The sequence below is a fragment of the Oryza brachyantha genome, chromosome 3 (genome assembly GCF_000231095.2).
Source record: "Oryza brachyantha chromosome 3, ObraRS2, whole genome shotgun sequence".
In the NCBI taxonomy this organism is placed as follows: domain Eukaryota; kingdom Viridiplantae; phylum Streptophyta; class Magnoliopsida; order Poales; family Poaceae; genus Oryza; species Oryza brachyantha.
This window is the reverse complement of record NC_023165.2, coordinates 4,555,724-4,572,461: the sequence shown is the minus strand read 5'-3', so window position 1 is coordinate 4,572,461 and position 16,738 is coordinate 4,555,724. Positions and strand designations below refer to the sequence as shown.

Sequence of the window (16,738 nt, the reverse complement as noted above, 5' to 3'; positions counted from 1 at the left end):
AGTCCAGGTATCAAATTTTACTTAGAAATAATGATACATCATATTACCTCTTTAGAGACGAAAAAAATGCTCATTTTCCAAACCTAATAGTGTGCATGGGGTTAGGGTATCTCTGTCAAAACTGAACGACTGATAGGAGTTTCAGCTCAAGCCAGTGAAATCATTGGTGAACCTCTAAACTGACTGCATTGTAAGGCACTAAACTTGTGGATTAATTACCTCCCTACATGTGAAACTGTCTTCCTCCTATTTATAGATCGTTGGTCTCCGATGTTCTCTCGTCACATAGCTATATAAGCAGATTTTGTAAATATTATGACACAGATCAATCGTAGTTTATTTTGGATCGATTATTGTAGTTAGGTACAGAAATATGAAGATCTACACAGGGAAGTTGGTCTTTTTGTTGGCTATGATCCTCTTTGAAGGTTAGCGGCTTTACAACCAGATACCTTGAATCTGTGCTTCCATTTTCCATTGCAAACAATAGAAAGTGTTAACGTTTAAATTAGTACAGTTTTCTATTTCGATCTTTCAAGTCTATATCAATTACCACAAAACACAAACTTGACTCTTGGTTCTTCTTTGTCACAAGCGACTGGAGAACTTGTTCCAGGCTCTCAGCCGTTTCAGAGAACTCTATTTCTGAATTCATTATTCCCCCAAAATTTTGCCGTTATCAAATCGGTGGATGCATGTATGATCAACATAAAAAATGCCGAGGGTGATCGTTTAGTTTTTTTCATGGTAAAAGATAAACGGTATATTTATAAACAAAAAATTATTTGTGAATAAAACTTTTATGTGTGTATTCTTAATGATCTAAAAGTCAAGGCTAGAATATAAATGAAAAAACTCAAAAATCAACTTTAAATTCAATATCAAAAATTTAAATTTTAGGGGTGCTAAACGCCTCTCTCGTCAACGCTGCATGCAGTATGCTCGGTCAGATCTGATCGTGTTCCGTATGACTACTCGGCAAATATGGAGGCAAGCAGTACATATGCAATAATCTTCTTGCGTGGATAACCTTCTTCATCCTCACTTACACTACGACATGCAATATGCAATAAGCGAGTTAATCCCTGGACTACAAATTGCATACATGCAGTGCGTGAAGGAGCCGGAGAAGCCTCTGTACGGCGGCGGCATCCTGAAGGACCTGAAGGACACCGAGGCCGCCAAGGGGTACGCCGGCGGCAAGAAGCTTCTGTCGGAGAAGTGCAAGAGCGCTCCGGTGAAGGGCTCCGTCCTCAAAGTGGAGCTCAAGAAGGACCACCACTACGCCTTGTCCGGTAATGGCCGTCGGCGCTCTGACTCCTCGATCGGTATCCTCCTAAGATCGATCTCTTCCCCTCTCGTTGTGCTGCTGAGTACGTCGTCGTGCGCATGCATGCAGCATGGCTGAAGCTCTCCAAGGGGGCCGGCGACGTAAGGGCCGTCCTGGTGACACCCGACGGCAAGTTCAACACCGCCGGCGTAATCGTGACGCAGAGCGACTGCTGGACCATGCTCAAGGGCGGCGCCACCTCCTACGACGCCGGCAAGGGTGACATCTTCTTCGAGGTAACCGGCCACGCCCACGCCCACGCGACCGCATGAAAACGGTCGAGTCAGACAAGAGGCATGAACACTGCGTTCGCATGCAGACCAACGTGACCGCGGAGGTGATGGCGGAAGGCATGGCGCTGCAGCCCTTCAGCTTCGACGAGTGGAAGGACCATCGCACGGAGTCCATCAAGAAGGTCAAACGGCGACGAGCGAGCTCGAACGCGTCATACGTTGCTAAAGAATTAACAGCTGTGACAAAATGCATGGCAGGAGAGGATGAAGAAGGTGAAGATCACGGTGGAGGGCGCGGACGGGAAGGCGTTGGCGGACGCGGAGGTGAAGCTGGAGCGGGTGGCTAAGGGGTTCCCGCTGGGGAACGCGATGACGAAGGAGATCCTGGACATGCCGGAGTACGAGAGGTGGTTCACGTCGCGGTTCCAGTACGCGACGCTGGAGAACGAGATGAAGTGGTACAGCACGGAGTTCCACCAGAACAAGGAGGACTACCGGGTGGCGGACAAGATGGTGGAGCTCGCCGAGAAGCACAACATCTCGCTGCGGGGGCACAACGTGTTCTGGGACGACCAGACGGAGCAGATGGAGTGGGTGAGCAAGCTGAGCGTGCCGCAGCTCAAGGAGGCCATGGCGAAGCGGCTCAAGAACGTGGTCACCCGCTACGCCGGCAAGGTCATCCACTGGGACGTCGTCAACGAGAACCTCCACTTCAGCTTCTTCGAGGGCAAGCTCGGCAAGGACGCGTCGGCGGAGATCTTCAAGGACGTGGCCAAGCTCGACGACAAGCCCATCCTCTTCATGAACGAGTTCAACACCATCGAGCAGCCCAACGACCCGGCGCCGCTGCCGACGAAGTACCTGGCCAAGCTCAACAAGATCCGTGAGTACCCCGGCAATGGCGGCCTCAAGTACGGCATCGGCCTCGAGAGCCACTTCTCCACGCCCAACATCCCCTACATGCGTGGTTCGCTCGACACGCTGGCACAGGCCAAGGTGCCCATCTGGCTCACCGAGGTGGACGTCGCCAAGTGCCCCAAGCAGGTGGAGCACCTGGAGGAGGTGATGCGCGAGGGCTTCGCGCACCCGGCCGTCAAGGGCATCGTGCTCTGGGGGGCGTGGCACGCCAAGGGTTGCTACGTCATGTGCCTCACCGACAACAACTTCAAGAACCTCCCCGTCGGCGACGCCATCGACAAGCTCCTCCACGAATGGAAGGCCGGCCACTCCGGCAAGACCGACTCCAAGGGCGTCCTCGAGGCGGAGCTCTTCCACGGCGAGTACAACGTCACCGTCAAGCATAACAAGCTCAAGGACCACTGCGTGCAGACCGTCGACCTCGACTCCAAGGCAGAGGCCAAAATCAAGGCCGCCTAGACTTGCTGCCCACTGATCCAGCGGTTGGTCCCTTTTGTTAGACTATCCTTAATTTTTTGGTCTTGACTTCCTTTCAGATTTTATACAAGAATTTACCGTTGTAGTAGCTTTTTCGGGGTATTCCTTTGGATACGTAGATACATGGTTTCCATTTAATTTGTAAAGATTTGTGACGATAGAACCAGCACAGAGCATAGTTCTCCTAACAATTCTTCTTGTCTACCATCCTTTCATAAGGGGAAAAATAACGCTACTTCGCTGTAGTTTCTTCTCAGTTTGCCTAGGTCCAGCAATTTCCCAACATTTTGGGGATAACTGGATGCATACGATTTGCAGTGCAAGACAGGTATGCAGCACGATCTACCCTAAAAGAAGGACTGTCATTGTACTAGACTACTAGTTTAGTCAGAGAAACACTAACAACGACACAAAGAAGAGAAAATTGAGGTGTAACGCTAAAACTGTGTGACGAATGCTTCAGGCATTCTACATGCCGAGGTAAAGATCTTAGACCATGCGTGTACTCAAATATCCAAATCATCATCTGGGTCTTCATCAGAGTCAGGTTGCTCATCATCAGAATCACGAATGTAATGAATTTCACCCTTTGGAGTCGCAGATTTTGGAACTTCATCCAAGAGAGCAGATGCAGTTAAATTGGGATCTCTTTGATCCTCTGGGAGAGATCACCGTCCATCATATATGCGGATAGGCTCACCCTTTCCTAAGATTAGGGTGTTAAGAATTTAGTTTGCAGATATATTAGTCATGCAACTCATGCAGTCAGAATGCAAGTGACAAAGATAACTGAAACATTTGCTAACTCTTGGTAGATAGCTTCAGGTAAGAGTACCTTGATGTTCAAAAGGAAGAACAACATTTGCCCTGTCACTGCGCTCCTTCTCTGATAGCTCAAGGTTGAACTTAACCTGTTAAATTCACATATTACAACACAACAAATGTTGAGAATACTAGATTAGGTGGTGATGAAAACTGAGGATTATTTAAATTGAGGAAGAATTGTATAGCCCAAGACTTTGGTTCACTTCTGTACTTACAGAAGGCATAGAAACAAATCTAACCTCGTTTCCCTCAACATGCAACTCCTCGTACTGAAAAGGGAAAAGGTAGGTATAATATCAATTATTTATGTGCGTCGTGATTGGAATTCAGAATAACTTGAACATTGAAGTCAGCCTAAAACCTTAGGGCATTTCCAACCCATAACACTAGATGTAGTTTCCATAAACTCCACATCATTAAGAAATTAGTACTAGACACTACTTTTTCAATGCAAACAATACTATTTCATACTTCAATTTAATGCTACTTATCTCACATGATATCTTGAATGTTGTGTAGAAACCATGTCTTATGCAAAACATGGTTTCATTCTCTTTCCTCATTTATTCACTTGCCACGTCATCTTTTATCCTAGATATCAACTTAATTAATGTTATGAACACCGTTCTAGTTATTGGGTTGGGAATACCCTTACAAGATGCTTCACCCGTCCATTCCGCCGTTTTAGGCGTACATAAAAATTGGCTTTAGAATAATTTTCCTCGAGGAAAGACACATCCCCTGGAATTTCTTCCTCGTGAACGGAATCAACCACAACTGGCTCTGATGAAGCAACCATGGTAGTGAGACATTCAAAAGCTCGTGAAAATTTAGGTTCACGGAGGTCTGAATGTATATGCCAGAAGATTGATGATATTTGGTCTGCAATATGAGAACACAAGTTTATACTTTTCAGAATCAGGTGAAGAAGGCCACATCACTATCATGTACTAGCAATATATCACTAATATAAATGATGGACATTGAATTCCATCTTCGAACTGCCATGAAGGCTGTATGGCAAAATAGAAGGGAAGAAAATAAATACCATGGCTTCGAAGATTACTAAGGAAGCTTGAAATTGATGACACGGAAGCATGCCTTAACATAGAGCTAATCTGAAATATCGCATATGATATTGATATTAGCATCAACAGGAACTAAATAGTACCACGGAAGTACAAGTAACTTAAAACTAAAGTAAACATGATTTTTCTTCAAAGAATGACCATTGTCAATTTATCATATAGTAAGACACAAATGGTGGAAATTTGTAGTCTGTGAATGAAATATTTGGTGCTATACAGATGGGATGAAAAGTGAGATAGTTCTTTGGTTGATAGTTTCAGACATCATTCAAATGTACTGAAATGACAGACTGCTGAACAACGGCTACAAAAACCACTGAACTTTATTTCTGGAACAACGGCCACAGTTGTACCCCTAATTTTTTTTTGGCAACAATTTCACTTCATAACATGTATATTATGTATCTATACCATAAGTTGGGTCAAAATAGTAGCTTAACACCTAAAACATTTCAAGTAGTGCCATCGCTAGGCATCGGCTGCCTCTTCGCTGGATTTCGCTGCTAGGTGCAGTCGTGTAGGTGGCTATATCTCCAACTGCTGATGCTAGTAATGGTGGCCAATACTTGATGTTTGAGGAATTTGAAACTGATCAAGAGACAATTGCAGTTGATGGATGTGTATTTATCTAAATTCAGGTTATAGAACAGTAAAGGACATGTAATTGAAATCTGTGTAGTAGCTCGGGCCTAGGAGAAAGGAACATAAGCCAGTGGAGAAACCATGCATAATATCTGTTAACAGTCTTGTGTTTAATTAGTTCTTAGAAGTGTGATTTGCCGGATCTTTACGCTATGTTTAGTTACTGGTCTGAGTTAATCGTTCAGAGTCTTTTTATGTTTCCCCTATACGCACCGGAGGGAAAAGATTGAGTCGTAGCTCAAAACTTATGTATCTACCTTTCAAGTAGAAGCCAGATCGTTTGACCTTCATTTTAAAAAAGATCAATTTTCTAAGGATATTCTAAATTTATTTTCTTTATTTTCTAGCTTTGAGCATAAAATCAATTTATAGTTGGTTTGGAACAGTTCATTAATCTTTTATTAACTATCACTATCTATTTTTATAAGTTTTTTAGTATCATCAAGAATGTATATGAGGTATCATATTTTCTAAAAACATTAATCTTTTTGAGGTATCATATTTTGAGGTACCGTTGCTAAAATTTTACACTAAAAACTAGCATCATGGCCCGCGCAAACTGCGCGGCTAATTTTGTTATAAAATTTCTTATATAATATCAAATATGTTTTATATTATTTTGTAAAATATAAATACTAAAAGTGGTAATATAGTTTTAAACTCGGACATAACTTAGATCAAACTTTTACATTTGATGCTTTCAATTCTTTTCCAATTTTTTTGTGCGCTTTTTAAGTCCTAGTTTCTCTTAATAGAAACATTGATATGTCCGATTGATCTTTTCTCTCTGTTTTTTAATTGCTATTGATCTGATCTGTCGTTACATACGGAGAAAATAAAAATATGATCTGGCGACCTGATATTTTCTGCGTCTCCGATTGATCTTTCATCCGACTGAAAATCTGATCTGTCGACATGATCTTTTCTGTTATAGCTAATATTCGTCTGATTGATCTTTTGGCGAAAATGAAAATATGATCCGACGACCTGATCTTTTTTGTTATTCATCTCCGATAGATCTTTCGTTCGATTCAAAATCTGATCTGTCAACGTGATCTTTTCTGTTATAGCTGATCTTTTCTGTTATAGCAAATGTTCGCCTGATTGATCTTTTTTCTTAATTTTCTTCGATTAATTTTTTCTATTATTTTTCTTCGATTAATCTTAGAATTTCTAGCATATATGTATCCTTGTCCGATTCCACACAAACATGATTTTTTTCTTTTATTTCACATAGTTTTTTTAAAAACAATTCCTAGTCTGATTCTACGTGCGTATGCAGTATTTTTTTTTTCTTTTTTCCTCTTATTTTATTTTTCCACGGTTGTAACAAACTGTGTAGGTAGTTTTCCTTTTTTAAAAAAACTTCCTAGTCCGATTCCACTTAAAAAATAAAATAAAGTCACTTTTTTTTTCTTTTTAACTCTTGTTTTTTCACGGTTATAACAAACTGTTTAGGTAGTTTTCCTTTTTTTAAAAAAAACTTCCTAGTCCGATTCCACTTTTAAAAAATTCAAAAAAACACGTTTTTTTAGAATTGTCCGATCCAAAAAATCGTTTTTTATCCAAAGAATCATGCTCTTTTTTTAGAGTTATCCGATCAACAAAATCTCACATTCCTTTTTTAACTAGTTGTCCGATTCAAAAAAAAATAGTTTTTTATCCAAAAAAATCACCTTCTTTTTTAAGTTGTCCGATAAAAAAAATCCTTACCTTTTCCTTTTTTCTCTTATTTTCCTTCAATTAATGTTTTTAAGTTGTCCGATAAAAATCCTTACCTTTTCTTTTTTTCTCTTATTTTCCTTCGATTAATGTGGAATTTTCCAACACGTGAGAGTAAACGTGCTGGCTTTTTTTTATATTACTTTATATATATAATAGATAGATAGATAGATTTTAAAAATAATTATTAATATTTTATTAGCTGGAGTAGTATTATGGATCCTAATATGTACCCCATCTAAAAAATCCTGGTCCGCCGCTGCTACGTCGACACCCTTGCTTCGGCCACGGCGCTCAGCCCCCTCGCGTCGGTCGCCTTCCTCGGGTATCCTCCCTTCCACCGCCGCCCTCCGGCCTCCTCCCTGCCACCGGTGCCCTCGGCACCCTGCGTCCGGCTGCTTCCCTCCGGCCTCCTCCCTGCTGCCGCTGCCCTTGGGCTCGCTGGCCCCGCTCCCGGCCGGCCACGTCCCTCGGGCGTCCTCCCGGCCAGCCGCCGCCCTCCGGCCTCCTCCCTGCCGCCGCTGCCCTTGGGCCCGCTCCCGGCCTCCGCCGCCCTCGGTACCCTCCTGGCCGACCGCGTCCCTCGGGCGTCCTCCCGTCCGGCCGCCGCGCTGTTCCTGCATCTTTCAAATTTACTAAGCTCTGACTGTGTTTTCTGTTTGTTCTCTTGTTTTCGTAGCAATGCATTTGTTGTTTATTTGCTCATTGGCTGGAGAGCATTGGACCCCCAGCGCAGATGCACTCATACACTTGTTCTAATTTTTTTTCTTTGAATTGGGGTTCTACATAGCATCTGAGATGAATTAGGGCTCCAGTGTAACTTGTTTGCAAGGATGTGTATAGTCTTTTTTTTATCCTGTAGGCAACATATATCATGGATTTACGAATTTTGAGAACATACACAGTTTTATACATGCCCTGGATGTACGTGAGATACTTAAAAATCTAAAACATGCACGAGATACATAATTATTTTACAAGGGAAATTGAGATATGTGATGCACCGTATTTGAGATGTCCTGATATTGAAAAAAAAAGAGATATGTGGTGTGCCCAATTATGAGATGTCCTGATTTTGATAGAAAAAGAAATCAAGATATATGGTATGCTCAGTTTAAGATGTCCTGATTTTGTAGAAGAAGAAATTGAGTTGTGTGACAAATATGTTTTAATTTGAGATATGCCATCAACATTTATATAATTTGATATATGTGTCCTGGACAGGTGTAAACTTTAAAATATTATCAGTTCCATAATATCACCAAAAACAATTGTCAATTTTAAATATCAATTTTGATATATGTCATGAGTGACTGAATACAAAATATAGTTTTTTAATGCTACTAAATTTGAGGAATGTTATCGATATGTGCTAATTGCTAGATTTGAAATGAGTGTCCTGAATATATAATGAAAGATGGATCAAATTTGCTGCAAATACAATGCACTTTTTATGTTGTTTAACCACCTTTCAAAACTTGTTTTCTCCCCAAGTAATTGTATAAACATTTGCACATAGTCATGATTACTTATAATAATTATTGGAGTTACATTAAGCTACATGAATAAATATATAAAAAATTAAACCTCTTGTTATGCTAGGGCTAGTATAGACAATTTATCTTGAATAGTCATATTAAGATCCAAAATTATTGTTTCTAGCCAAACGCCTAATCAAACCGATTTTGATTCCATCCTGAATCTGATTAATGCAGAATCAGAATCGTTGAATCACAGAATCAGGAGCCTACCAAACAGACCCTATGTTTTGATGATAACGCTACTATTTATCATTACTAAACATCTGGTATTATGTGCTAATTATGTCACATTTTATCGACTATTTTTTAACCATACAATTATGTTGTTCAAATTATAAAGAAAAACAATCGGTATTAAATTACATCCAAAAGAAAAATAATTAATTACATGGCTTCCATCATGAATACATCATAAGCCACAAGGGTATTATTGTCAACCTACTCTCTATTATCTCTTTCAGGAGTTCCAGAGCTGCCAAACAGGTTTGAGTTGTTCTCTAGCTCCCATAAGACCTGGCTACCACTGGAGTCTGGAGTGGGAGTTTGGAGCTAGGAGGTGGACTTTGGATCCGTACCAAATAGGGCCTAACTGCTACCGCCTCGTTCTTGTTTAGTCGTTTGGTCCTCCTCTACCTTTATTAGCCGTCTCACCGTTGCGGCTTCTCGTTTCCTTTCGTGGCGACCGGCTGGGGAGAAGCAGAGGGGGGAGATGAAGGCTTGTGCGAAGGCAGCGGGGGAGACGCTCCCCCTGGTCCATGCTCCCACCAGGCAGTCCCTAGCTCAGAGGTATCCTCCCTTCGTTACTCTGGTTCTTGTTTGCTCGCTCGCTATTTGGTGCCCTCAATTGCCAAGGAGTTATTGGAGATATCTTAGCCTTGTTTATTCCTATTTTGTATCTTCGGTTATGTGAATAAGTCCAAAATTTTCTCTTTTCATGCTACTGTTTTTATTATTCATTATGCTAGAACCTTCACTTTGTTCCACGGATGCTGAACTATCCATAGACTATTGCTATCTGTAGAGCGTAGCTGCTTTTTTACTTCTCCCAAACAGTCAGTTCATTCAAGAGGAAGTTCTATTTGAATGTTTAATTTAATTGTCTTTTACTAAGTATAAGAAGTATGATATCTAGGATGTTATGATTATTGAACTTGCTATCCTCAGGGTACTGACTTCACATTGCTACTAGAAATTGTATCTGCACATAAGATTCTGTGTTTTTCTTCAGTCGCAATAAAATTGGCACTTTCTTGGTTTGCCGAGTACTTAGCTACACTACAGTAGTAATAAGAAAATCTCGTCATTAATTCCTTTGTTCTCCCAAATTTATCATATTTATGTTAACGGTTCTACCACCCAAACACAGCACTCAACTTAACATGATTGCCTAACATTTGATTTGATTTATATATTATTAATTGTTCACAGAACCCTTTTCAGCACATTCCTAGTTGTTATGTAAATTCTATATTGTTTGGAAATCTCTTTTAGCACACAGGAGAACTGTGTGTTTTCTTTCTTGAAAAGTTTCATTCAGTTTACTGCACTGACACACTTGTTTTCCTCAGTTTTGTTAAGGTCAGCAGATTATCATCTCAACATGAGACAAAGTCTGTGGTGTCCTGTTCAGTAAGGTTGTCAGATAATGTGACCCACCGAATAGAAGCTACAGCAGGACACATCCTTCCAGCTACAACTGATAATGTCATGAAAGCAATTGACTCAATTAACAGGGGGCAAGTGATTGCGGTGCCCACTGACACGATATATGGTTTTGCTTGTGATGCATGGTTAGTGTTTCTCAAAGTACATTTTGTGCCAATAAATTTAGTCTGCCCACTTGGTTCATTGTATTATTTTTCTCATGTTAACTCCAATTTTTAGCACCTTCTGCAATGATGTGATTATACGTCGAACACAGCCAACCCCTTAAAAGAAACTGACCAGCAATTCTAGATTCTAGTTATGATGAGTTTGCATGTAACGGAAACATTCACAAAGAGTTTGGAAACCTTCACCAGTTACTATTGAACCTCACTTCCATTTAGATTTGGAAGCAATGTTTTGTGATTTTCATCATTTTAAGCTATGGCTTCCGTTTTGGAAATTCTCTGACCAGTTGGCTGCATTCGTCCATTGGTTTTTTTTATAATGGGTCTCTTTAATCTTCATGACAGCTCTGCAGAAGCAGTTAATTGTATATATGAGATAAAAGGACGCATACAGACGCGGCCTCTTGCAATTTGTGTTGCTGATGTCCCAGATATATCACGTTTTGCTGTTGTGGATCATCTACCCCATGGTTTGCTTGATAGTCTACTTCCTGGGCCTGTCACGGTTGTTTTAAAACGAGGTATGGATACCACCCTGTGCTTCAAAACTGTCGCATATTTCTTAAGCAGCATAATATGTTGAGTAAACCCTTCATTTTTTTACATTTAGGTAACAACAGTATATTGGAGAGATCTCTTAATCCTGGTTTGGAAAGCATTGGAGTTCGTGTGCCAGATTTTGATTTTATTCGAGCCATTTCCCGTGGTGCTGGAAGTGCACTTGCACTTACAAGTGCCAACTTAAGCGGGCGACCTAGCAGTGTCAACGTCAAAGATTTTGAGGATCTATGGCCACATTGTTCATATGTCTTTGATGGTGGAATCCTTCCTTCTGGGCGTGCTGGTTCAACAATTGTGGACCTAATAACACCAGGAGTATACAAGATCCTTAGAGATGGAAGGTAAGAACAATAATAGTCATGTCGATTATTCAAAATTCCGTTTCCATTCTCTTAGAAAATTGAGAGATGGATCTGTTTTTTTACACAATGTACTGATGGGATACAAATATGCAGTTCAAGGCAGGAAACTGCTGCAGTGCTTGGCAAGTTTGGATTTGTTGAAGCTTCGTGACAACTTGTTGACTTGATAAAGTTGGTACCACCAAAATGGTCAAATAGTTCACTTGTCATTTATCTCACTTCTTGCTTAGTTAGCTACTTAGGTGATGTAGCAGAGTATAGGCTGTTGGTTTGTGTTTATCGTTGTCCTCTTCTAAATCTTTTATTGAAATGTGTTTGTTTTCTGTAACAATGTCAATGCCCTTACTGTATCATGTGAACTTCGATTGCTACACTATAGTTCATTCTGATAAGGTACACTACACTGGATTTGCCTATGCAGGCTAAAAGAAATATTGATTGTAATGGATTTTATATGAAATCACTAGATTATCTCCAGTATATATTGTCATGTCTCTGGTAGAATACATATAGATAGTTTGTTATGGTGTGTGGGATGAATGCGACATGGCAACTCAGTTTGGAAGTTTGGGTGTGCTGTGCCTTTTGTTTTGTCCGTGTTCTGCTCGTGATTTCGCTTGTTTGCTTCCGGATGACATCAACTCTTTGGTGACTAGAATGTAACAGGGGTCAGAATCATGACCGGAGATGATGTCATCTCGACTGAAAAATATCATATGGGAAAAGGATCTGCCGTCCAACGACACAACAAACCTGCTGAAATCTTTTAGCGAGAAAGAAAGAATAACTGGAAAGGAGAACAAGAGACTCCAAAAATTTAGAATAAAAATGCATCCTTTTTCCCCTTTGTGTAGTTTCATTTCAATTCAGCTGCAAATTTTCAGAGTAAAATTGGTAATACATGAATCATGAATAGCTAATAATATGCTATTAGGCTAAGCTGCAGAATTTTGACACATCCTGATTTAAAGAGACACAGCTAATTACAGGCATGAATGACCAGTATGATATATATATATATATATATATATATATATATATATATATCATACTTTGGCTTAAGCTGTCTAGCCGATTGAATGATGATGATGAGCTAGACGTGGATGAAGTAGTGGCTCCCTGAGCCCAGCTCAACCTTGACACTCTGCGACACCGAGGTGTTGAGCGACGGGTGGGTGACGGTGACCTTGTACTCGCCGTGCGCGAGGTCCGCCTGGAAGAAGCCCTCGGCGTCCGTCGTGCCGGTGCGCGGCGCGGTGCTCCACTCGGTGATGAGCCGGTCGACGACGTCGCCCTGAGGCAGGTTGTTGAACTCGTTGTCGGTGAGACACATGACGTAGCAACCCTGCGGCCGCCACGCCGCCCAGAGGATGACGCCCTGCACCGCCGGGTGCGCGTAGGCCTCCCGGAGCACCTCCTCCAGGTAGTACGCCTGCGACGGGCTGCCGGCGACGTCGACCTCGGTGAGCCACACGGGGATGCCGGCCTGGGCGAGGGTGTCGAGGGCGGCGCGCATGTAGGGGATATTGACGGGGGCCGTGAAGTGGCCCTCGAGGCCGATGGCCATGCCGGCGCCGTTCTGCGGGTACCCGCTGGTGATCTGCTTCAGCCGCTGCATGTACCTCGCCGGCAGCGCCGCCATGTCGCCCGGCTGCTCCAGCGTGTTGTACTCGTTCATGAACATGAGCGTCGACCCGCCGTCCAGCATCCGCGCCGCCGCGTAGAACGCCGTGGACGCGTCCCACCCGAAGCGGCGCTCGAAGAAGGAGTAGTGCAGGTTCTCGTTCACCACGTCCCACGCGATGAGCTTCCCGGCGTAGCGCGCCACCACCGACCGGATCCGCCGCGACGCCGCCGCCAGCAGCTGCGGGTAAGGGAGCGCCTGCACCCACCGCGGCTGCTGGTTCGGGTCGTCCCAGAACACGTTGTGCCCGCGCACCGCGATGCCGTGCTGCCTGGCGAACTCCAGCATCGCGTCCGGCACCGAGTAGTCCTCCCTCCCCGGCGCCGGCTCCGTGCTGTACCACTTCATCTCGTTCTCGAACGTGGCCACCGTGAACCTGGACGCGAACCACGACTGGTACGTCGGATTCCTCAGGATCTCGCTGCTCATCGCCGCGCCGAGCGGGAAGCCGTTGCGGACGGTCTCCAGGGACACGGCGGCGCCCGGCAGCGGGTTGCCGGCGGAGTCCGTCGCCTGGAGCCTAACCGTCTTCCTCCTCGCCGTGCCGGCCGACACGTCGCGGTGGGTGCTCCACTCCTCCCTGGTGAACGGCTTCAGCGAGACGCTGTCTACCCATACGTCCGCCGTCGCGTTGCTCTCGAAGTAGATCTCCGCGCGGCCGCCGGCGACGGTGGTGAGGCCGCCCTTGAGCATGGACCAGCAGCCGGACTTGGCGACAACGCCTCCGGCGTGGACGAAGTCATCGGTGGTCTTGACGACCACCCGCACGTCGGCGACTCCTCCGCTCACCTGCAACCACGCTGCACACCACACCGGCCGGCGGCGCACGCACGTACGTCTCAGTCCCAGATTCGCATTTGGAAAAACCACTAGCGAGACGTGATCGACGATGGCTACACATTTCGCACGTTCGATCTTGATCCACCATACCTGACAGGGTGTAGTGCGTGTCGTTCTGCAGGAGCACCTTCTGGCTGACGCTCTGGTACGGCCGCGTCCGGTTCGTCGCCATGGCGTACCTGTTCCCCGCCGGCGACGTGCCCTCGGCGAGGCTGCCGTACCCGAACGCCGACCATCCCTGGAGGCCGGCGCTGAAGTCGGCGTTGCGGACGACGCCGCCGCCGTACTGCGGCTCCGGCGGCTCAGCCAAGCACTGCATGCACTCAAGCATGCCATAACTAATTAGCGCTAATTTCACCTAAGCATGCGCAGGCACACAGCAACATAGAGATGCTTTACTTGCTCTAGAGACACACCTGATACGTACCTAAACGTGATCATCAAACTAACCCACTTGCATGTTCATATAACACCAATCTTTTTCTTATGTTTACGAGTCAAATTTAAATTTTCAACCTTAAAATAGAAAATAGAAGTTAATTTTAATTTTTTCTATCTTAGCTTGTCTTATATCTTTTTTTTAAAAAATACATATATAACAATTTTATTTATGAATGATTTTTTATTCATAATTTTGTTCGTTTGAACTTTTTTTTCTAAAAACCAAAAAGATGATCCTACAAAAATAAAACGACGCTGAATAACAAGAACGATATGAGACGTGGACCAAAGAGAAAAAACCACGTCACATAAAAGTGCATGTACATGAGTCAAAAACCGAATAATGATAAAATGATTAATGACGTGTGCATTTTGTTTGGAGCTAGCTTACGTGACACGTCTAGAGACGAGCGAGAGTGCAGGCTGCGCCAGCAGGCCGGCCGTCGCCGGCGCCGCTATCGTGCATGGTACTGAAAGGCATATAGCGTATGTACGGGCAAATTAACAAGGAAATTCCATGCTAACCCGCACCGGAAACGCATTGCGTGATGCCGATAATCTTATCATGTCATGCAGCCGCCGCCTGCCCGTGATATAGCTATGCCGTCTGATCGAGCACGTTTTTAATTATTTATTGCGAGATTAATTGCTTGCTAATCTAATCAGGAATAATATAGTTTCTGTCGATGCGTGAGCCAGCCAGTGATGCATACATTCGTACTAAGTAGTTAGCAGTTCATGGTAGAGATCGACTTGCCTCGACGCTTGATGAGTAATCGTAAGTAAGAGATTTCACCATGCCGCAACCTGCAGACAGATTATATACAATAAGTAGATTAATTTATATCTCAGCTGTTACGATTTACACTTTTTATTTTTCACGGATTATTATAACAGTGATATATACATGCGTGTGGCGCTCAGTAAAGGTCTAAAGCATATATGAAAACCCTCTACTTGGTGATTTGATACTGCACTTGCAAGATAAACAGGGCAAAAGAATAGTTAAAGCTCTAGCTGGTATTATTACCTTGCAAGAGAGTAATCCATGCAAGCAAGAACAGCAGTTTCCCCATCAGATCAATCTTCATCGTCCCCCAGTACCCTGCAGGGTAGGCATCATCAACACACCTTCTTAAACAATTCTAAGAAACCAATGGCAAATTAATCTCTGTACGTGCATAAGCTGCCGAAAACAACGGCAAAAAATGCAAAGCAGCAGAGCTAGCTAGATCAGGTCTTGATGCATGAATTCTCTTAATCTTAATGCATTAGTAGCAACATTACCCTGCAGAATCAAACCAAACCAGCTGCAGCGTTAGCTAGCTCGCTCCCAGTAGTTAATTAGCAGAAGCAGGTCGAGGAGACGAAGAGACTATGAAGTGCATCTGCTCCTGCTACGTTGGACTGAAATGATCTTTGCGTGGCCTGGCGTTTATATAGGGTGAAGAGGGTGAAGGCCGACTGAGGTGGTAGTAGGATATCCGTTGCATTTGCTTGTTTCTTGTGCTCACCGGCCTCTGCTTGGCCGCTGCATGCCTGCACGGGAGGGAGACGCGAGATCGACCGCCAAGCAAGCGTGGAAGAGAGGGTCTTGACTTGGCGATCGCCCACACAAGACACTTGCCGTTTTCATATCATATATTGTACTACTCTAGTAGTATCACTAGTATATTGTAGTATCTGGTTACTGCCGCTGCCTGCTGCCTTAGCTAAGCTATGCGGAGTGTGACTACTAGCTCCGTATCAGATTAGAAGAGATTTTGACTTTTTTTTAATATTTAACTACTCGTTTTATTAAAAAATTTAAAAATTATTTATTTTATTTATTATTAAAAATAGTTTAAGCATTACTTTAAATTTTTATATATTTATAATAATTTTTAAAATAAAACGAATGGTCAAAAATTATAAGAATAATCAGGATCTTATATATCATGGGACAGAGGGATAGTTGTTGCCAAGCGCATGCATGCAAGCTAGCTAAAGGCATCCTGAATGATGCTTTGGAATTTGGTTTTTGTATGGCTCATGGCCTGCAGCTGCACTGCACACTGCTGTTATGAAACTTTGGCATGTTGTCATTAATCCCAGAGCTCTGGATTCTGGAGCCTGAAGACTCTGAACCAGTTTAGCGATCACATGAGGGAACTGTATCATCTGCTGGATGAATGGCCTGCAGAGTCGAGTGTCCTTGGCTGGCTATAGAATAATAGGAAAACCATGCGTGTGTTGGCAACAG

At 43.4% G+C, this 16,738-nt stretch overlaps 3 protein-coding genes and 1 pseudogene across 3 annotated transcripts; 2 read left to right on the top strand and 2 right to left on the bottom strand.

Annotated features, from left to right (window-relative positions):
- The first annotated feature begins 346 nt into the window (after nucleotides 1–346).
- Nucleotides 347–3,195, top strand: LOC102719284 (endo-1,4-beta-xylanase 4-like). Its single transcript, XM_006651078.2, has 6 exons — nucleotides 347–428; nucleotides 938–990; nucleotides 1,112–1,295; nucleotides 1,400–1,566; nucleotides 1,650–1,745; nucleotides 1,822–3,195. Exons 1-6 carry the CDS (start codon nucleotides 374–376, stop codon nucleotides 2,938–2,940), a joined length of 1,674 nt encoding a protein of 557 aa, XP_006651141.1. The 5' UTR covers nucleotides 347–373; the 3' UTR covers nucleotides 2,941–3,195.
- A 269-nt stretch (nucleotides 3,196–3,464) lies between these two features.
- LOC102719003 lies at nucleotides 3,465–7,858 on the bottom strand (annotated as a pseudogene).
- A 626-nt stretch (nucleotides 7,859–8,484) lies between these two features.
- LOC102708503 (yrdC domain-containing protein, mitochondrial-like) lies at nucleotides 8,485–12,030 on the top strand. The gene is made up of 5 exons (XM_006649519.3): nucleotides 8,485–9,562; nucleotides 10,345–10,566; nucleotides 10,954–11,129; nucleotides 11,219–11,510; nucleotides 11,625–12,030. The coding sequence occupies exons 1-5, from the start codon at nucleotides 9,486–9,488 to the stop codon at nucleotides 11,680–11,682; spliced, it is 825 nt and encodes a 274-aa protein (XP_006649582.1). The 5' UTR covers nucleotides 8,485–9,485; the 3' UTR covers nucleotides 11,683–12,030.
- A 594-nt stretch (nucleotides 12,031–12,624) lies between these two features.
- Nucleotides 12,625–15,856, bottom strand: LOC102718726 (endo-1,4-beta-xylanase 5-like). Its single transcript, XM_015834320.2, has 5 exons — nucleotides 15,784–15,856; nucleotides 15,527–15,601; nucleotides 15,254–15,303; nucleotides 14,146–14,368; nucleotides 12,625–14,015 (listed from the first exon to the last, which is right to left on the bottom strand). Exons 2-5 carry the CDS (start codon nucleotides 15,585–15,587, stop codon nucleotides 12,625–12,627), a joined length of 1,725 nt encoding a protein of 574 aa, XP_015689806.1. The 5' UTR covers nucleotides 15,588–15,601; nucleotides 15,784–15,856.
- Between the last annotated feature and the right edge of the window lie 882 nt (nucleotides 15,857–16,738).